Consider the following 22,500-nt stretch of genomic DNA (forward strand, 5'->3'; position numbering starts at 1 on the left):
CCTCTACTATATTAACCGTATATGCCCCCGGAGCACAACCTTCAACACTTGGCCTTGGCAAGGTCGTGTCAACCCCGGAAATTTTGTTATTTGATGTTTTGACTATTTTGAACAAAATTGTGATCTCAAAATTTTGATCGGAGGCATCGGGGAAAAGAGGACGTGGGAGGCTGAGGGCCTGTTGTACTTTTGACTCTTAAAAAAGGTTCTAGCAAATTCAATTTCTAATCGAGTGGGCCCCCTCCGAAGCCTATACAACCATCCCTTCCATATGGTGGCTCTAAAAAAAAAAAAAAAAAAAAAAAACATTGAAGCCTTAAAGTCTTTACTATAGGCAAAACTATAGCGTTGCCTCTTATTACACTCGGACCTTAGAAATCACTGAAAGCCCTCTATGCCCCTACCTCCCCACCTAATAAAATTCAAGTCTTCAAATTGCTGTGAATCAAATATATTTGGAATGACAAATATTCGAATGGCAGCCTAACCACTTGGAATAGGTATCGACCTAAAATTAATGCTAAAGCCTAAAAAGGGACTGAAGTTACAAGAAATTGTTTAGTTTTGCTGAACTCAGACACATATCTGCCTAGTTATCATTGAAGAACGAGCAGCACAATAGTTTGAAAAGGTGTTGAAGGGATGATGGGTCCTTGCTTATTCAGAGTAGCTTCACATCGTTTGAAGTTGGACATGATTTTCTATGCTACTCAATATTATGCTTCAAATATTACCAATTATGAGCTTTGAAAGTCTTATCATTCTATTCAATTATTTTTATTCGATAATAATGAGCTTATAAAGAAGAAACTGTGATAAAATCAACGGCCATCTAAAAATTTGGATTATATTTTGTATTTTAGCTTTAAGTTTCATATTTTGTAGGATAATCTTCATTTTGATTAAATTTTTAATCGCTCCATTTTTTCTAGAATTGTCGTTTTTTTAGTTTACTAATTTTGGCTGTAGGTATTGACATGATACACTCTAGCTATTGATTGGGAGCTTCAAAATAAAAGCTATGGAATATCTGCAATCGTCATCAATAATGTATCTTTTATTAAATTATAATTTGTAATAAAATTTGTATTTAGATTGTAATCATATCTTCAGTTTTTAGTATCTGTAGGTATCGGTTTTTAGTCTGTTTTTATAAATTGTTTAATTCAAGGCTCTTAAATATAAACGATGATTGTGCACATTCTTTTGGTCTCTCTTATTTACTTTTTATATATTATATGTCCTTTTTTTATATCTTGGTTTTAGGTATTTACATGATACATCTTAGCTATTGACTGGAAACTTCAAAATAAAAGCTTTGAAATATTTTACAATGACCATAAATAACAGATCTGTTAATATATCATAATTTTTAATAAAATCTGTAATTAGATTGTATTCAAATCTTTAGTTTTTACCAAGGGTTGCTATCTGCAGTCTATTATTAAGATTTTTTAATCAATGGCTCTTGAATATGAACTCTATATGATCTCTTTTAATTACATTATTTTCATTTAAATTTTGCAGAAACAAAGCTGCTGGTATTGTTTCACCCAATATTAGGAAAAATTCCTGATATTGTTCATGGTAAACCCCATTATCTCTTCCCCTTTTGCGTCATAAAAATACAAAACTATTTATTGATGCACAAAACAATGCAATCACATGCAAACACGTAGCAATCACACTGTGACTTCCATATGGTACTCATTGCCCAAAATTATTCTTGAGAATTGAGGGAGATTATATGAGTTTCTACATCTCCCCCCCCCCCTCCCCAGCTCCTCTCCTTATTTGAAAGTTCAATGAGAACTGGAAAGCTTAGGATTCAAAAAATGATTCCTGAGACCCTTGGTACGCTCTCTCTCTCAACCACACAAAGTTCTACTTGCCCTCCTCCAAAACAGCTAATCCACAAATACGCATTACTTCACTTAATTTTTTATCTTGTGGAAAATGAATCTACCTTGTTTATTTAATATTTAAAATAATTGCCTGTATTAGCTATTTAACGAACTTCCTGCATCTTAAGAACTGAGTGTGCCGCCACAAGGTATTGCTTGCTTTGTAACTAGGATGATGAATACTCTATTTATCGATAATTTTGAATCCATTGGTTTTCACAGATTTTTAGTTGCTTGCTTTTTATTCCTCTTTGATCAATAGTTATTGCATCAGAAAAGGGCAAGTTACATCCCTTTGCTGTGGCAGTATCGTTGCTGCTTCTGAAAAAAAGCACAAGAAATCACAATTTTTGATTCAATGAGTTCTCTCTTTCATAATAATCTAGAACCATTGTTTCGGTACTGTCAGCAATGAAAAAAAAAACTCGCATCCGTGATAATTTCCGAGAAAATATAGAATTTATATTTTGTTGATAAGAACCCAAACCTATGGAAAAGAGCTCTCTGATATGCCAAATTTCACGCTATGCTTCTTTGGACCATTTGTGTTTTTTTGGGGGGTATTTTGCCTCTTCAAATCTTTGGAGAAATGTCTGTTAGGCAACTTTCAACTAATTGAGTTCTAAGTTTTTAATTCTATATTTTTAATTCTATAAAAATGCGATTCTTTTGATGTATTCATTGTAATTAAAACTTCGTATATTACTTTTAAGTCTCCATTGCTATTAGGGAGCGAAAAGTTCTCAAAAGAATTGAGTGCAGGAACTATTGTGAAATTCTTCAAGAAAGGAGATTCAATAGAATGAAGCAACTTCAGAAGGATTAAAAGCCCTTATGGCAGCACGCGCTACTTCAATGGGATGACTGGTGTCAAACAAGGCTATGTCCTGTCACCTTTCCTCTTCGTCCTTGTTGTAGACTACATATTGAGACAGATAAATGGATAAAAATCTGAATTGCAAGAAAGCTTCTCCAAGACGTCGATTTTGCCGATGATGTTTGTCTCATAAAAGCCGAAAAGCAAAAGTTTCAGGAATTCTGAATAAACTCGCTAAAAAAGCTGAAAAGTTCGGATTACACATCAACGCTCCAAAAACTACAGCTATATCAATTAGCAGTTAACATGGGAATCTAACTTAGATATAAAGATATCGAACAGTTGACAGACTTCAAATACTTAGGCCGTTCAGTAGCTTCCGTTGGCGAGTCTGAAAAATAATTATTCACCAGAATAGCCTTACCCTACGTAGTATTTCAGATACTCCTATCGGTTTTTTAATTAGCAGTATACCCGCAAAAGCTGAAACTCTGACTGTTCCAGAGCAATGTTTTGTCTGTTCTGAGTTACCAATGGAATACTGAAGGCTGACCGCGGAACAGCAGAAAATTGTTGAAGCCTTTGAGAAGTAACTGTCTTCGCTAGATTCTAAGGATCAGCTGGAGAGACAATTTGAGCAAATACGAGATTTGTGCTCGCACATGCCAACCAGACATAGCCTCCGTTGAGAGGGGACGAAACCTTGCACATATCCTCCATATGCCAGATCAGAGACGTCCCAAAATTCTCCTCCACTGGCAATGGGAAGGCGTCTGTCACCGGGGAAGAGCAAAAAACCCGCTCCGTAGAACGTTCTTTTGGCTATATGAGCTATATAGAACGTACATTAATGCAACGCTAATCAATAATTAACGTCGACCGCTATTTCTGACGTAATACCTTAAATTAGGTTTTTTTCCTTCCAATACCAAACTGCCTGTTTTTTAATTAGGCAGTGTGGTCTTGGAATAAACATACCTAATTTAAGGTGTTAAGTCGTATCTATGGGGAGATGTGACCAATCAGGTAAATAAATATAAATTCAAGAATATTTCTTTTGCAATTAGAAGAAGAATAATATTGTGGATAAAGGTATATTTCAACAAAATATTCAGATAGCCAAGATACAAACTTACCTCCATAACCAAAATTTCATCCTTACCTAGTTATGACATTTCCGTCGCAAATTAAAAAGTTTTAAGCCCTTTATGGACCCTTTTAGCAACAGTATTTTAGCATTAGTAGTTGTTAGATTGTATCTAGGATTTTTCTTTGTGTGTGTGGGGGGGTGGGTATATTTTTTGGAAGAGGGGGATTATAAGAAAACTTGCAAAACGTATCAAAAATTTGTTTATATGCATTTATGTTTCGTTTTGACGAGCCGGACAGAAAATTAAAGGGGGGCTCAAACCGTGAGACCCCCTCCCCTGGCTACGGCCTTGAGTATTTGGTATGAGAACATTTAGAAATGCATACAGAATTAATGCCTTTGGACGTACCAACCCTCGCTGGTGTTTTTACCCCTCCCCCTTGTATTTGGTAAACATTATATCTTATAGGGGAGAGGACACGCCCCAAAACTAACCTCTGGATCAACCCCTGAGAGCGGTCTTGGCAGAAATATTCGTTGTGGTTTTTGGATTAGAAGTGTTAGCTTTAGCTGCAGTGGCGTCAGTAGTCGTGCTAGGGGTAGTAACGGTTTGATAAGCTGCTGTAAGAGCTTTCGTGTGGTAGGAGTTATACGGATTATAAAAATAGCAGTAGTCATTGTTGGAGAAGATATGGTTAAGATGTTTTTTTTTTTTCAGAGGAAAAGTCATGGTATGAGCAGTCGCGAAAGGAATAGTTATGTTGGTGTAGCAGTTGAAGCAGTATTAGTTGGGTAGGTTCCTTCCACAAAGCTAAAATTGTACTTATGCACTTGCGTATGGGTATAAAGCTTCAGTGCAATCAATGTTGTTTATCATTTGAATATATTATCATTGAACATATTTATAATTATTATTTAAATATAATACCTCCCTAACCCCCCCCCCCCCCATATGGATACTAAGTTGATAGGACACAGTCTTTACTTTAAATTAAAAAAAAACTTTTTGGCATCCCTGCTTTCAATAAAAAAATTCATGGTTTTATCATTTAAATATGATAACTCCCTGCGTCCCCCCCCCTCTGGATACGACCTTGATAGGATACCATCTCTGCTTTAAATGTAAAAAGAAAAAACTTTTTGGTATCCCTGCTTTCAATACATAAATTCGAGATATTATCATTTAAATATAATACCTCCCTACCCCCTCCGGATACCACCTTGATAGGATACCGTTTCTGCTTTAAATTTAAATAAAATAATTCACATTTGGGCATCCCTGATTTCAATAAAAAAAAGTTCGAATGGTTATAATTTAACCAATACAACTCCCAACGCCCCCCCTCTGGATACCACCTTGATAGGATGCAGTCTCTGCTTTAAATTAAAAAAAAAGATTCGTGATCCTATTATTTAAATATAATACCTCCCTAACCCCCCCCTCCTATGGATACCACCTTGATGGGATACCATCTCAGCTTTACATTTAAAAAAATGTTTTACTTAATAATTAACTAGGTTCAAACAAACACGCGAAATAACGTTAAACAGCTTAGTTTTCCTTGGAAAAAAAAATATGAGAGAATGAGTAAAGGGGTACAATAGCCCTACTCATGTTAATTTTTTCTCGTTTTGAGTTTGATTCGGTTATTTATTGTAATTTCTGTTCGTTTTGGGTTTCATTTATTTATTGATGCTGATTTATGGTAATTTTACGCTTGGTAGATTATTTGATTTTATTTTTGCTCATGTTTGGTTTAATGAAGTTCTTCACTTTTCTTTGAAAAACTTATTTTGTGTAAAAAGTTTTTTTTTAATGAATATCAAGTAATGGTTATAGTCAATTGTAATTTATTTTAAAATGCACATTTTCATGAGTTATGACGGTTTGTTTTTGAATTGTCAAATTCGTTTTTAATAGTATAGTTTCCTAGGGCCAGAAATTACGTATCAAAGCAAAAGAGCCTTAACACTCCTGTTACCATATGCTCTGTAACCATTATTATATTTTCCTCGGTCAGTCACGTACAATGAATTTTGTGTGTGAGTGTGTGAATCGTGGGTAAATGAGTAAAAGCAAATGTTATTTGATGATTTAAAAATGAACTCTCTAGAAATTTGGGATATCGGAGAGGGAGGGTCATTGTTATCCGTCATTGTTGCTTCTTTCCCCACTCGCAAGCAGTTTTTGTGTGCTATTTATGGTCTGATCCACAAAAAGGTTTAATAATTTATTAATTATCTGAAGTAATTGAAAAAATTGCAACCATGTCTTTTGGACCTGGGATTGTAAATTAAAGTACACAGCAGGAAACAGAGATCTGGTACTCACACGAAAACTGTTATAAAAATGCTTACATTTCTATTTTTTTGTTAGACATGTTCAACTCTAATGAAAAACATATCTTTGAAAATTAAGTTTTATGTTTTTATGAAACAAAGTAGAATGTTCTTCTTAAATTTCAGGAAAGGGCAGTACTCAAAATTATTATAGTATGTCTGGTTTGAAAACACTTAAAACTAGCTCAACTTAAAAATTAATTCAGCAATATGGCTGCTTTGAGATTTGCCTGTGGCGCTGAACACTGATTGAAAACCTTGTTGATACATAAGATGTAAAATCTCAATGTCTGTGATCAAATTTATATAGTCAGAACACATATTCTTAATACTCTGGATACTGTTCAGTCCCCTGGAAGATTTTTCTAAAGCACCCTTCATCTTTGAGGCTTTCAGCCAACGCTGAGGCTCGAAAAATGATTTGTAGATATTAAATCTTCTTATATTGATGATGCTTTTGATATTAGTTTTGAACTTAGAAGGGGAAGATTAAAACGAATGGTTTTATGCTTGTGAAGCCAAAATTCAATTGCCTAGCCCAATGGACCTTCTGTGTATTGCTGTATGATATTGAAATTGCAGATGATTGCAGAAAAAAATCATTAGTTGTTTCATTTGTAGACTAAATTAAATAAATTTTTGCTGAAAAAGATCTTATTTTAGCTAAATGTGGGATATGCTGTTGTCAGAGCAATCATATGTGAAGTGTGAGCTATTTATTTTGAAGTGGCGTGATTTAAAGATTTTACTTATAACTTTGTTTAGAGTGAATAAAAATTTAAACTCCAAAATTTAGAAATACTAAACTTAACACAGATGTAATTTGTTGGGTATATCTATCTTACTTCAGTTATTCAGTAATGATTTGAAAATAGATGGCAGCTACAGTTGTTGATAGTTACTTTATATATTTCCCAAGTAAGCTTTTTCTTAACGTTTTGTTTTTTCCGCTCCAGTTTTCCGAAATGACCGAAACAAATTTAAAAAAAAACATTAAAATTTGACTGTATATATTTTTTTTCACGTTTTTACAAGTCAGACAAAAATCTCATGGAGAGGAATTCAAACCCCTAACTCCCTCCCTCCTTTGACACAGCATAACTTAAATATTTTACTTATAACTTTGTTTAGAGTAAGTAAAAATTAAGCACAACAAATTTTGGAAACGTTGTACTTTGCACAGACATAATTCGTTTGGATATATTTTTATTACTGAGCTATTCAGCTACGCTTTGAAAATAGATGTCAGCTGCAGCTGCTGTAGAGGGTTTACTTTATACATATCCGAAGTAAGCTTTTTGGTAACGTTGGATTTTGCCGCTCCAGATTTTTAAATACCAGCGTTAAACATGTGCTGGAGTGGAATTCGATTTGTATTCACATGCCAGCTTGATTTGATTCATATAATAGATTGATGTGAGTCATATTGTCTTGTATGCACATGAGCCTCTCTTTACTGAACTTAGCTCGTTTAACATGCCTTAGAACTTTGATCCTCCTGAGCCTCCAGAGGTGTTTGGGGCATTTGAGGAAATTTGCTGGTTATCTCTCATCACTAAAGCCGCCCAGACATTCTCCCTTTTGTGGTATTTAAAATTTCTGCGGTCAAATCGGCAGCTACATTATGGGGTGTTTTTGGGGCATCCCCTTCTTTCGTGGTGTAGGGATCGTCATTGAAAATGGGATTCCCGCTATTTTTTTGTTAGATTTCCGCTTTTCTTATTAGGAATTCCCACTATTTTCTTGCAAGCCGTTTTTCGCGAGGGAATTTCCTCGTGTAAAAGTCCTTTCCATTAAATATCTTCTCCTAAACTTATTCCTAAAAATAAGTTTTTGTTTCAAGTGACAATACAATTTGATGAATATTCTCGTGGTTGATCGGTTTGATATTCTCCCTTGATTGTTTACATAGTAGAGAGTTCTTAAGTTTGCAAACCCGTAAAATTAATGACCATTTATCCGTAGTCAGCTTTATAATCGCTATTTTACACATTGTAGTATCACTTTTGAGTAATTTTATGTTTTTGGCACACTAGTGTTTTAGATTCTTTTTCATTTATCAGACTGTTTTTCGTACTGATTTTCTAGCATCCTTTTTTACTTTGACTTTTGACTCCTTTCTTTCTTTTGTAGATCTGACGTGTCTACTGGCCAAAACAGCCAGTTAAGAAGAAATTAAGCAAGCAATTAAGGAAGCAGTGGAAGGACCAATGAAAGGTATTTTAGGTTACTCTGAAGAGGAAGTAGTCTCATCTGACTTCATTGGAGATAATCATTCACCAATCTTCAATATAAATGCAAATAGCTTGGCTGGTGCCAAGCAAAAAAAGGAAGCAGTGGAAGGACTTTAATTCTATATTTCTATAGTTTTTTTATAGTTTTTAATATATAAAATTCTATAGTTAATTAATAAAATTCTATAGTTTTTAATTCTATAATTTTTAATTCTATAAAAAGTCGATTTTGATGTATTCATTGTAATTAAAACTTCGTATATTACTTTTAAGTCTCCATTGCTATTAGGGAGTTAAAAGTTCTCAATAGAATTAAGTGCTGGAACTATTGTGAAATTCTTCAAGAAAGGAGATTCAATAGAATGAAGCAACTACAGAATGATTAAAAGCCCTAATGGCAGCACGCGCTACTTCAATGGGATGACTGGTGTCAAACAATGTCCTGTCACCTTTCCTCTTCGTCCTTGTTGTAGACTACGTATTGAGACAGATAAATGGACAAAAATCTGAATTGCAAGAAAGCTTCTCCAAGACGTCAATTTTGCCGATGATGTTTGTCTCATAAAAGCCGAAAAGCAAAAGTTTCAGGAATTATGAATAAACTCGCTAAGAAAGCTGAAAAGTTCGGATTACACATCAACGCTCCAAAAACTAAAGCTATATCAATTAGCAGTTAACATGGAAATCTAACTCTGATATAAAGACATCGAACAGTTGACAGACTGTTAGTTAGTAAAAATTAAGCACACCAAATTTTGGAAACGTTGTACTTTGCACAGACTACATTATAAAGATTTAAGGTGCAACGCCAGTGCCTAATTTATCTTTTTGACAGCAAGCATATGAAGGGATGTCCGATACAAAACCTGAGCAATAAATTTAATTTTTAATTCAAACTAGACAAATACTTGAAAATTTTAAACTTACTTTGTTTTTTCGTTAGACAAAGTGAACTCAATACGCAATTATGATTACAGGTTTGAAAGTAATTATCTTAATATCGCTTATGTAGGTATAAGTGGATTTGGACAATTTGATCGTCTTGTGTTACGAGCCACTTTGGAAAAAAGCAGCTACTTCTGCCACATAGTGGCCATCAATGACCCATTTAAAAATCTCACTTATATGGCGTTTTTGTTAAAACATGACTCCACTCATGGAAAATTTCAAGGGGGAGCTATCAGTGTATTTCAAGAACGTGAGCTAAGAAACACTCCATGGGGTTCTCTGTGTGCCGATTACGTTGTTGAGTCGTATGGTATTTTTACAACTATTGACAAGGTGCTCTGGTCATCTTAAAGGAGGTGTAAAACATGTCATTATTTCTGCACCTTCTGCTGGTATCCCAATGTTTGTAATTGGTGTCAATCATGAAGAGTACGATCTTTCTATGAAGGTTGTTTCAAATGCATCTTGCACCACTAATTGTCTTGCTCCTGTTGCTAAAGTAATTCACGATAAATTTGGTATTGTTGAAGGTCTTATGACTAACATTCATGCTATGACTGGTACCCGGGAAATCGCTGATGTACCGTCTGTAAAACAATGGAGAGATGGAAGAGGAGCTGCTCAAAATATTATTCCAGCATCACCTGTTCTTCTAGCCGTAGGGAAAATAATTTATTGAACTTAACGGAAAGCTCACCGGATTGGCTTTCCATGTACCCATTCATAATGTCTATATATAGATCTTACGTGTCGACAAGCCAAAGCAGCCAGTTACGAAGAAATTAAACAAGCAATTAACGAAGGAGTGGAAGGACCAATGAAAGGTATTTTGGGTTACACAGAAGAGGACGTAGTCTCATCTGACTTCATTGGAGATAATCATTCATCAATCTTCGATGCAAAAGCTGGTATCCAGCTTAGCCCCAACTTCGAGAAGCTAGTTTCATGGTATGATAACGAATACGGTTATTCTTGTCGTGTTGTTGACCTTATTTGCTACATCAACTCTCGTGCTTAAACATCCTATCCTTTCATAATTTAATTAGTTCAACATTTGTATTGGAATCTGTCACTTGCGTTTTTGATTAGTCGTGGATATAGACGATTGTAAGCAAATAAAAGATCTTGGTACTCACCAATTTCAAATCAAGATATTAAAGGTGAAAGCGAAGAATTATATCAGGAAGAATATTTTCTAAAAGTGTTTCCAAATCTTTTCCGAAAGGGTGATAATCAGGGTTCCATTGGTAGGTAGCAACCTAGTAATCCAGCAATCTAGTGCATTGTGTAATTAAAAACAAAATATTTTTCAAAATAGAAGGATATTTTACATACAGAAATGATAAAGTTCATCTTATTATATTAAAGCCGTAGGCTTTTTCCTGTTTGTTATTAGACTAAAAGTTTGTAGTAAAACCTTACTTTCTAGGAAACCATCATCAGCCATTTGAAATTAATTTAAAAACTTAAATAAAAGTAAATTTCATATTATAATTTTAGCTATAATTATATCAGTAAACAATCGCTAATGTTATTATCCAAACTGAAAAATATTTATGGTGTCTGAGCAATAATACTGATTTTTTAATTCCATCTAGAAAAATACCTGAAAATTTTTAAATTAGTTTTATTTTTTTTCAATTTATTCAAGGAATGTTTTATTTCATATTTCACTTCAAAAATATAATTGTCTCCTGGAAGCATACTTTTTTTGGCTCAACTTTTAAAATGCGTATCTTTTTGCCTTTATTACTGTAGAAACGAAATTCAATTTTTTATTTTATTTTAGTTTTCAGTTCAGAATCACTAAGGTTATTCTGTAAGCTACAAAAATACTGATGGTGTCTGAGCAGTAATATTGATTTTTTGATTCAAATTAGAAAAAAACTTGAAAATTTTAAGATTAATTTTTTTTTTTTGTTCGATTTAGTCAGCGAAAGTTTTATTTCATCTCTCACTTTAAAGTTGTAATTGTTTCCTGGAACCAAACTTTTTTTTGTTCAATTTCTAATTTTTTTGACTTATAAACTCGATTTGTTATTAAGCTTATAGGTTTGAAGGCAATTATCTTAATATAGCTTATGTAGGTATAAATGGATTCGGACGAATTGGTCATCTTGTGTTACGAGCTACTTTGGAAAAAAGCAGCCACTTCTGCCAAATAGTGGCTATCAATTACCCATGTATAAATCCCTCTTATATGGCGTGTTTGTTAAGACATGAGTCTACTCATGAAAAATTTCAAGTTAAAGTAGCTGCTATTGATGGTAAACTTCTTATAAACGTAAACGGTCATGCAATCAGCGTATTTCAAGAACGTGAGCCAAAAAACACTCAATGGGGTTATGTGTGCCGGTTACGTCGTTTAGTCGTCTGGTATTCTTACAACCATTGAAAAGGCTTCTGGTCATCTTAAAGGAGGCGTAAAACATGTAAATATTTCTGCACCTTCTACTGATACCCCAATGTTTGTAATTAGTGTCAATGAGGAAAAATACGATCCTTCTACGAAGATTGTTTCAAATATATTTTGCACCACTAATTGTCTGGCTCCTTTTGCTAAAGTTATAAACGATAAATGTGTTATGAAAAGTCATTAAATTGCGTAAAGAGCAAAAACTGCAAAATATTTGTATATACCTTAACAAGTGATTACAACAATTCAAAACACTTAAAAAGAAAACACAAAGTTTGAAAGTTAGTAGAAATCGTTGTTAGCAGAAATGCTCTAATAATGAAATGTATTTAAAAGAATGCTGCATAAAAAGACAGCTAATTTCCAGCGGTTAGAGGACAAGCGACAATCAGAATCCATATATAAAAGTCTGCCGCACACCGAGTGCCGGGGCATGGCGGCTGGTAATTGCAAACATATTTTTATATATTTGAACAAGGGATTACAACAAATCATAAACCTTAAAAAAGAAAACAAAAAATTTTAAGCTTAGTAAAAATTATTGTTAAAAATCACACTTGTGGCAATAATAAATTATCTTTAATAGACCTTAGTATGAAAAGACATTAAATTGCGTAAAGAGCAAAAAAACAGGAAATTTGAAAAACATTTGTATATGTTTTAACAAGGGATTATAGCAATTCAAAAACCTTAGAAAAGAAAACCAAAAGATTAAGCTTAGTAGAAATCGTTGTTAGAAAAACATCATTAACGAATTTTTCTTTCTTATAAGTATAACCAATTTCTTTTTAAGACATGAAAAAAATTTGAAAATTTATTAAGTTCAATTCAGAATCGGTATAGATGTTATGTAAAACTGAAAAAATATTTACGGTGCCTGAGCAATAATTTTAATATTTTAATTATAGGTAGAAAATACCTGAAAATTTTAAAATTCGTTTGTTTTTTTGTTAGGTAGAATCCACTCACTACGCGAATAAGCTTACAGGTTTGAATGCAGCTAGTTACATAATGTCAGTAGGAAGGCCCAAAAAAGAAAATTTGCAATTATTAGAAATGATGATTCGACATTTTGACAAGGGATTAAAACAATTCAAAAACCTTCATAAACAAAATCTTTTTGAACGCAACCAGTTATATAATTTCAATAGCAAGGCCCAAAAAACGAAAATTTTCACTTGTTACAAATTATGATTCTAGTTTTTGGCAAGTAATTACAATACTTAAAAAGTCATGAGAAAGGAAACCAAAATTTGGAAGTTTAGTACATTTCGTTTTTAGAACTAGGACTAGATTCAATAATCAAATATCTTTGAACAGACCTCAGTAAGAATAGATACCAAAGTGTGTAAAGAGCCAAATAAGTCTTTGGACAACATCAAACGTCTTTGTTTTGCCCAGAAGTCCAGTGATTTAAAGCCACGAGGCGTAATTGGTTTTTTAATTTAGATTCATTTTCAATGCCAAAATGGGTATTCAATCTAAAATATTTCGGAATCACTGAGTCCATCTTGCAATTTGTTGATTTAATAATTTGTTGATTTAGCAAATTTGCATGTTTTTTAACGAAAGAAAAATAATAATTGACAGAAGCGGCTAATTGTTCCCCGTATAATTGACGAATGAAAGTTCTTAGGCTGAACTAGCCAACCATGACAAAAAAAAACAAAGAGAGTTAAAGATCAATGAAAAGACAACAAACGAGATTGCAGCAAGTAGAGAGAAAATATGGAAGACTAAATCAACGCAGATATCTCGCCTATATGCAAACTAGTCGTCCTCAGCACAAGAGAAACAAAGATAAAAAAATTAAATTAAAATAAGCAAAAAACAAATGAAATCACTACCAATACTAATAGATACAATTGTTGCAACTGATCCACGTTGGGAAAAGAAGCTAATAGAGTTACTTCGATGAAAACACCAAAAAATCTGAGGAAAAGTGTAAAATTTGAAATTAAATTAATTGTTCTGTTGCAAAATAATCCTCTTAATAAACTCAAAACGAGCAGAAATTAATATGAGTAGGAGTCTAAAACCATATGCTTTCTAAAAGACAGAATATAGCTTTGGACTTTACTTAAAAATATTCAAATGAATTCACTAAAAAAAAATCTGCATTGTCAGCTTAATTTACCTATGCTGATAATCATTCCTTAAAATCTTAATTAATTTTTGATTTCTTAAATTTATAAAAGGGAAAACATTTTAATGAATTTTCTTCAGTAAAGTAAAAAGTACAGTTCTGGCTTTTAGAAATCATAGGGTTGTAGAACCCTACTCATAATAATTTCTGCTAGTTTAGATTTTGACGCTGTTGCTTATTTTAATTTCTGTTTGTTTTGGGTTTCATTTATTTATTGATACTGATTTGTGGTAGTTGTATTCTTGGTAGATTATTTGATTCTATTATTCTTCATTTTTGGTTTAATGGAGTTCTTTACTTTTTTTGAAAAAACTTATTCGTGGAAAAAGTTTTTATAATTAATTTATGGTCGTTTTATATTGACATAGTCTTTTTCCATGAGAAAGACTGAGCATCTTCTAAAGTTAAACAGCCTTCCCTTCCGTAAAAACCTTAAATTCCCCCTGGGTATAACTTACAACCCTTGCCTCTAATCTCTGGGGTTTGATTCAACTGAATAGAATGGCTATCTCAAATTTTCTATTAGATGCATTCTGAGACAATACTACACTTGCGAATGTGTGCGTGTGGGGGGGGGGGTAGCTGCCTCCCGATCACTAACTCTTAAAAAGGGAACTAGGTGGTATGATTAACAATCCAATGAGCCCCCTCCGAAGTTTATATGACCATGCTTTCTATAAGAACCTTATATGCCCCCAACACATAACTTACAACCCTTGCCCTGAGGGCTGAGGGGATTTTTTATCCTCAAAGACACAATTTCTCGACCTTTCAAATACGTTGAACAAAATGGCTATCTCAAAATTTAGATTGAAATTGTTTGCTGAAATGATGGTCTTGGGGAGGGATTTGCCCTCTGATCACTTTGGACTAATAAGAGAGGCACTACTCCTCTCAATTTCCAGTCAAACGAGCTCTTTTTGAAGCTTCTACGACAAAACTTTCTATAAAAACCATATATGCCCCAAGGGCATAACTTACGACCCTTGTCCTGAGGACTATAGGGGGAGGGTTGTTATCCTCAAAGACATAATTTTTAGACCTTTCAACTACGTTGAACAAAATGACGATATCAAAATGTAGATCGGAAATGTTTGGGAAAATAACGGACGTGGGTGGGGGGGGGGTGGTGATTCTCCCTCCATATACTTTCAACCATTAAAAAAGGCAAAAGCACTCTCAATTTACAATCGAATAAGTCCTTTTTGAATTTTATACGACAACACGTTCTATAAAAACCTTATATGCCCCCATGGCATAACTTAGAACCTTAATCCTGAGGGTTGGGGGGGGGGTTGTCAAACTCAAAGACATAATTTCAAGACCCTTCAACTATTTTTAACAAAATAGCTAAATCAAAATGTTGATTGGAAGTTTTTGGGGAAATGATGGGTGTGGGGGGGCATTCGCCCTCTAATCACTTTCGACTATTAAAAAGGGCACTAACCCTTTCAATTTACATTCCAATGAGCCCTTTTTGAAATTTCTACGACAACACTTTCTAGAAGAATCTTATATGCCTCCAAGGCATAGCTTGAAACCCTTGCCCTATGGGTTTTATAGGGAGGGGGGTGTCATCCTCAAAGACATAATTTCCAAAACTTTAAACTACGTTGAACAAAATGGTTATCTCAAAATTTGGCTTGGAGTTGTGTGGGGAAATGGTGGGCATGTGAGGGGGGCTAGTTACCCTTCAATCGCTTTTGACTATTAAAATGAGCACTAGCCCTTTCAATTTTCAATCGAATGAGCCCTTTTTGAAGCTTCTGCAACGATGCTTCCTATAAAAACGTTATATGCACCAAAGGCATAACTTACAACCCTTACCCTGAGGTTTGTTGGGGGGTTTTCACCCTCAAAGATTTAATTGCCAGAACTTTCAACTACGTTAAAAAAATGGCTATCTCAAAGTTTTGATTGGATGTGTTTGGAGAAATGGTGGGCGTAAGAGGGGGGTTATTTGCCTTCCAATCACTTTCGAATTTTTATTAAGGGCACTAACCCTTTCAATTTCCAATTGAGTAAGCCCTTTTTGAAGTTTCTAAGAAAATACTATCTATAAAAACCTTGTATGGCCCCAGGGAATAACTTAAAAAAACTTGTCCTGAGGGGTGTGGGGGGTTTGTCATCCTCAAAGACATAATTTCCAGAACCTTCAACTACGTTTAACTAAATGGCTATCTCAAAATTTTCATTGGATGTGTTTAGGGAAATGGGGAGCGGGAGAGAAAGGTTAGTTACCCTTAAATAACTTTCGACTATTCAAAAGGGCAATAACCTTTTCAATTCCCAATCGAACGAGCCCTTTTAGATATTTCTCTGACATTTTCTATAAAAAAACCTTATATTACCCAAGAGCAAAACGTACAACCTTTACCCTGAAGGTTGTTGGAAGGGAGGGGTTGTCATCCTCAGAGACCTAATTTCCAGAACTTTAAACTACGTTGAACAAAATGACTATCTCAAAATTTTGATTGGATGTGTTGGGGCAAATTGTGAGTGACAGGGGGTTAGTTGGCCTCCAATCACTTTTTACTGCTAAAAAAGGCACTAGCCCTTTAAATTTCCAATTGAATCAGCCCTTTTTGAAGTTTCTACTACAAAGCTATCTATAAAAACCTTATATACCCCCAGGGCATAACTTACAACCCTTGCCCTGATGAGTATGGGATTCGTTATCTTGGAACCTATTTTCCAGAACTTTTAACTACGTTGATCAAAATGGCTATCTTAAAATTTTAATTTGATGTGTTTAAGGAAATGATAGATTAAGAGTGGGGTTAGTTGCCTTCCAATTACTTTGGACTATTAAAAGGGGCACTAACCTATTCAATTTCAAATTGAATGAGCTGTTATTTAAGTTTTTCAGACAATGCTATATATAAAAAACCTTATTTACGCTCAGGGCATAATTTACAACCCTTGCCCTGAGGGGTGTGGGGGTTCGTCTTATTCAGATATAATTTCCAGAATTCTCAACTACGTAAAACAAAATGTCCATCTCAGAATTTGAATTGGGTGTGTTTCGGGAAATGGTGGGCGTGAGACGGTGGATAGATGCTCTCCAATCATTTTCGACTATAAAAAGTGCACTAGCCCTTTCAATTTCCAATATAAGGAGTCCTTTTTGAAGGTTTCTTCGACAACGCTTTCTATAAAAACCTTATATGCCCCCAGGGCATAACTTACAACCCTTGCCCTGAGGGTTGTGGGGGTTCATCATCTTCAGACATAATTTCCAGAACTTTCAACTACGTAAAACAAAATGGCTATCTCAGAATTTGAAATGGGTGTGTTTCGAGAAATGGTGGGCGTGAGACGGTGGATAGTTGCTCTCCAATCGATTTCGGCTATTAAAAAGGGACTAGCCCTTTCAATTTCCAATCAAAGGAGCTCTTTTTGAAGTTTTCTTCGACAATACTTTCTAAAAGAACCCTATATGAACCCCAGGGCACGACTTACAACCCTTGCCCTGAGGGCTTTGGGGGGCCGTCACCTTCAAATACCTAGTTTCCAGAACTTCCAACTACGTTGAAAAAAATGGCTATCTCAAAATTTTGATTGGATGTGTTTGGTGAAATGGTGGGTGTGAGTGGGGGGTTAGTGGCCCTCTAATCACTTTTCACTATTAAAATGTGCACGCGCCCTCTGAAATTCCAATCGAATGAGACCTTTCTGAAATTTCACAACGCTTTCTTTAAAAACCTTATACGCCCCCAGGGTATAACTTATAACCCTTGCCCTGAGCGGTGTGGGGGGAATGTCTTCCTCAAAGACATAATTTCCAGATATTTAAACAACGTTGAAAAAAATAGGTATCTCAAAATTTTGATTGGATGTGTTTGGGAAAATAATGGGCGTGGAAGGGGTGTTCGTTGCCTTGCAATTACTGTTGGCTATTAAAAAGGATACAAACCCTTCCAACTTCCAAAGGAATGAGCTTTTTTCGAAGTTTCTACTGCAACTCCTTCGATACGAAGTGTCTCTGGTCTTAAACAAAAAAAAAAAAAAAAAAAAATAATACAATGTGCCAACACCGGTTTTTACATAGGCAGCGCCATTGCGCTGCCTATAATGGTTCGTGAGTTCTTCCAATATAAAACTTCCCACAAGACCAAGTAATTTTATGCACCCCACTGACTAAATTTCCCCGGGTAAAATTCTTCCTGGAATTAAAGAAAACTACCTATTAGTCTCACCGATTGAAAACAGGCATCAATGTCATGTTTACCCAAAATTTGTTTTAGCATCTCCCCCAAGACAGGTATGTTAGGCAAAGAAACAAAACTTTATGACATATTTAAATATGAAGACTGTGAACCTTCAATAATCCTATTAATATATTTAATGTGTTTGTTTTCTATTATTATATCAATGAATTGAATAGAGTAACTATTACAAGAAAATAAAATATCCTTCAAATATAACAATTCAGAATCCAGAAACTCCTGGGAACAAATTCTGAAAGCTCTATCCACCAGTGAAATCACAACCACTTGTTTAACTGAAACAGGGTGGCACGAATGAAAATTCAGATATCTATCATTGTGCGTAGGCTTTCTAAATATTGAGAACAGTAAATGGAAATCGATTTTAATTAATAAGATATCAAGCAAAGGTGGTTTGTCATTCTCTTCAAATTCCAACGTAAATTTATTACTTTTATCAAAACTATTGAAATGCTTATGGAAAAAAAATATAAGGTATCTAAACCATGTTTCCAAATGCAAACCAAATCTTCCATGAATCTGCCCCAGAAACAAGGGGAGAGCCTAAGACGGTGAGCCTAAGACGAAGATGAGTACTTCATGTTGTAAAATTGGTTTAGGAGGGACATTACGTAAATAACTGCTTCTGAAAAGATATAAGCAAGCATTTTGAATATATTGCTAGCTGACGGGGTATGCAGAAATCCCTAAAGAAAAGTTGTGGATGAAAAGGATGAGTGCATCAAGTTGTATAATTGACTTAGGAAGGACATTACGTTCGAACCTTGTTCTGAAAAGATATAATGAAGCCTTTTGAATATAGTGCTAGGTGATGGGGTATTCAAAAAGCCATAAAGTAAAGTTGTGGATAAAAGGGATGAGTACTTCAAGTTGTAAAATTGGTTTAGGAGGGACATTAAGAAAAGAATTTGTTCTGAAAAAATATATTCGGGGGGAGTCAAAAAGCTGAGGGTGAGGGGGACCCTTCTGTGTCTCAAGTGCGCAAAAAAAGTATTTAAAAAATGTTTTTTTTTGGGGGGGGGGGGCGGGGGAGGGGGCTCTTTGGGAGCCTTTGGGGGGCCCGGGGGGATGGGACCCTTTGGGTTGGGGTAGGGGACCTCACAACACTGTTCAAATGGAACTTGTGTATTATAACGACCACAGTCGAGAATGGCCCAAATCATCATCTAAAATATTTCAAACTGTTTTGTCCAAATCTTCTTCTAAAACGTCTCAAACGATTTCGCCCAAATAATCCCTTAAAAGTAATTTCTGCGGGTTCCTTTGTTTCGACATCCCTGCGCTGTCACATTTGAAATTCCCAGGAAACCATTTCCCACGTAAAATATATTCAATCTGCCTTCATCTCTAAGGTGTTCCTAGCTACACTATTATGGTTTCGATTGAATATTAATTCCCGAATTTATCACTAAGCCTAAAGACCAGAGAAGCCATATTTAAAAATAGAATATTAATTTATCTGTGTTACTAAAGACCATTTATCTCTCAGACCTAAAGACCAAAGAAGCCATATTGTTTCTTAATTCCCCTTCGTTGATCAATAATTCCCCGCCGATTATGCAAATCAATTTCTCAGAAATCTAGTTCCCTTCGGTGTCATTGAGCTGTTAGTGGATCAATAAACCATGAATAAATTATATCATGTCAGCATTAGACTTGATTAAAGATGGCAGCACGGTGTTCGTCCCGCGTCTATTGGGTCCCTCCTATTATTACAACCCTTACCCTAAAGGCTGTGAGGGTGGTTGCCATCCTCAAAGACCTAATTTCCAGAAATTTTTGCAACGTTGAACAAAATTGCTATCTGAAAATTTTGATTGGATGTGTTCGGGGGAATGGTGGGTGTGAGTAAGGGGTTAGTTACCCTCCAATCACTTTCAACTATTAAAAAGGGCACTAGCACTCTCAATTTCCAATTGAATGAGCCCCTTTTGAAGTTTTTACGACAACTCTATCTATAAAAACCTTATATGCCCCCTGGGCATAACTTACAACTTTTGCCCTAGGGGCTCTGGGGAGTTTGTCGTTCTTAACTACATAATTTCCAGAACTTTCAACTATGTTGAACAAAATGGCTATCTCTAAACTTTGATTGAATGTGTTTGGGGAAGGGGTGGGCGTGAGAGGGGGGTTAATTACTCTCCAATCACTTTCAACTATTAAAAATGGCAATTTCAATTTCCAATCAAATGAGCCCTTTTTGAAATTTCTAAAGCAACTTTCTATATAAACCTTATATGAACCCAGGGCATAACTTACAACCCTTGAACTGGGGGCTCTGATGGGGTTATCATCCTAAGAGACCTAACTTCCAGAAATTTCAACTACTTTGAACAAAATGGCTATCTCAAAATTTTGATTGTATGTGTTTTGTGAAATGGTGGGCGTGAGAGGGGGGGTTAGCTGCTCTCTAATAACTTTTAACTGTTAAAAGGGCACTAGCCCTTTGATTTTCCAAACGTATGAACCATTTTTGAAGTTTCTACGACTTCGCTTTCTATAATAACCGTATATGCCCCTAGGGCATAACTTACGACCCTTTCCCTGAGGGCTGTGGGGGTGGAGGGTTTGTCCTTAAAGACTTAACTTCCAAAACTTTCAACTACGTTTAATAAAATGGCTGTTTAAAAATTTGATAGGATGTGTTTGGGGAAAAGGTGGGCCTGAGAGGGGGGTTAGTTGCCCTCAAATCACTTTCGAGACTATTAAAAAGGGCACTAGCCCTTTGAATTTCCAATCGAATGAGCCCTTTTTCAAGTTTCCACGACAAGGATTTCAACAAAAACTTATATACCCCCAGGGAATAACTTATAACCCTTGCCCTCAAGACTGTGGGGGGAGTGTTCTAATCAAAGGTATATTTTCCTGAACTTTAAACTGCGTGGAACAAAATGGCTATCTTAAAGTTTTGGTAGGATGTTTTTGGGGAAATGATTGGCGTGGAAGGGGTGTTTGTTGCCTTCTAATCAATTTCGACTATTAAAAAGGGCACTAGTCATTTCAATTTTCAATCGAATGAGCCATTTTTGAAGTTTCTGCGACAATGCGTTCTATAAAAACCTTATATTCCCCATGGGCATAACTTACAACCCTTGACCTGAGGGCTGTAAGGGGTTTGTCATCCTCAAAGACGTAATTTCCAGAACTTTCAACTACGTTGAACAAAATGAGTAGGATGCATCGTCTGGATTTGCGTACGCCCCAAGGAATTCCCATACTATTTGCGTACGCCACGTTCCTTAGTACCTAGCCATGTTATTTGCATACGCCCCTAGGAATCTCCATGTTATTTGCCGAGACAATGGATTTGCTTGCCTTATGTTCCTTGGTGTCTTTCCAGAGCATGTACTTATGGATTTTGGTGGATTATGTTCCCTCCCATGCTATTTTAAGGGCTTATATTCCCCCCCATACTATTTTAAGGGCTTATGTTCCCTCCCATGTTATTCTAAGGGTTTATATTCCCTTCCCTGCTATTCTATGTTCCCTCCCATGCTATTCTATGGCGCTATGTCCCTTCCATTGTTATTCTATGGGACCTCTACACGTGATTAAACACGTTATGAAACTACGTTCTATTTGCTTATGCCCCGTTAGTACCATTCCAAACGAGCGGGGATTCCCCTCCGGTTTCTAAACATTACAAAAAAGATAGCAGTATGAACGGGGACTCCCCACACAAGTTTGTTTCAACTCCAAGTTTTTCAACTAGACTGGTTATCAATTACACATTAGAATTACACTTCAGCTTCACGTGCACATTTTTTTATTTTTTTTTAAATTGAAAACTAGAGATTGTCAAATTGTGTATTTAGGAATAATGGTCAAACATGTTTTGAGAGTATGGTCATAATTAATCGAAAAATAGAGATTGTCAAATTGCGTATTTAGGACTGGTTTTTTAGGGAAAGCTGTCAATCACCCATGTGTTATCCGCAGTTCCATTTTTGAAGTATGTGCTATCAAGAGCGATCTCTGATTTGTTCTGGACAATTGCCTTTAGCCAAAAATAGTTTGATATGAATGTGTCGGTAGATAGGATTTGCGAATTTGATCCTATTAAGGTGGAGAAAAAAAAAGAAAGCGGTTTAGCATTTGCAAATACTTCGATGTTTAGTCAAATTAAAATAGTTTAGAAATAAAAATTTTAACAAGAAATGGCTGAAAAGTATTTTTGGGGAGATGGGTTGATTGTGTACTGTATAATACACAAGTGATTTTTGGACAGTGTTGTCAATTTAAAATATTTTAACATTATACTATAAGAAAAAGTTGATACTAAGAGGGGTGTAGATGACAAGAAAAGAATTGTAATAGCGAATAGCTTTACTTCTTCGAAGTGTTCCATATAATACATAAGTGGTGGGGTGATGGCA

The 22,500-nt window shown here is 35.1% G+C and overlaps 1 protein-coding gene, 1 long non-coding RNA gene and 1 pseudogene across 2 annotated transcripts in view; all 3 read left to right on the top strand.

Annotated features, from left to right (window-relative positions):
- The window catches only part of LOC148946314 (uncharacterized), a 76,825-nt gene extending 68,262 nt beyond the window's left edge, over window positions 1-8,563 (top strand). Inside the window, exon 5 of the long non-coding RNA XR_016142620.1 lies at window positions 8,285-8,563. This is a non-coding gene — a long non-coding RNA (uncharacterized LOC148946314). The remainder of the gene's footprint in view (window positions 1-8,284) is intronic.
- A 200-nt stretch (window positions 8,564-8,763) lies between these two features.
- LOC148946316 (glyceraldehyde-3-phosphate dehydrogenase-like) lies at window positions 8,764-10,351 on the top strand (annotated as a pseudogene).
- A 710-nt stretch (window positions 10,352-11,061) lies between these two features.
- On the top strand, window positions 11,062-11,933 carry LOC148946317 (glyceraldehyde-3-phosphate dehydrogenase-like). Its single transcript, XM_089097660.1, is given in 3 exon segments — window positions 11,062-11,065; window positions 11,379-11,676; window positions 11,678-11,933. Coding segments are annotated over 3 exon segments (558 nt in total).
- Window positions 11,934-22,500: the final 10,567 nt, after the last annotated feature.

The sequence above is a fragment of the Artemia sp. Qi Xiang Cuo genome, chromosome 12 (genome assembly GCF_049724085.1).
Source record: "Artemia sp. Qi Xiang Cuo chromosome 12, ASM4972408v1, whole genome shotgun sequence".
In the NCBI taxonomy this organism is placed as follows: Eukaryota; Metazoa; Arthropoda; class Branchiopoda; order Anostraca; family Artemiidae; genus Artemia; species Artemia sp. Qi Xiang Cuo.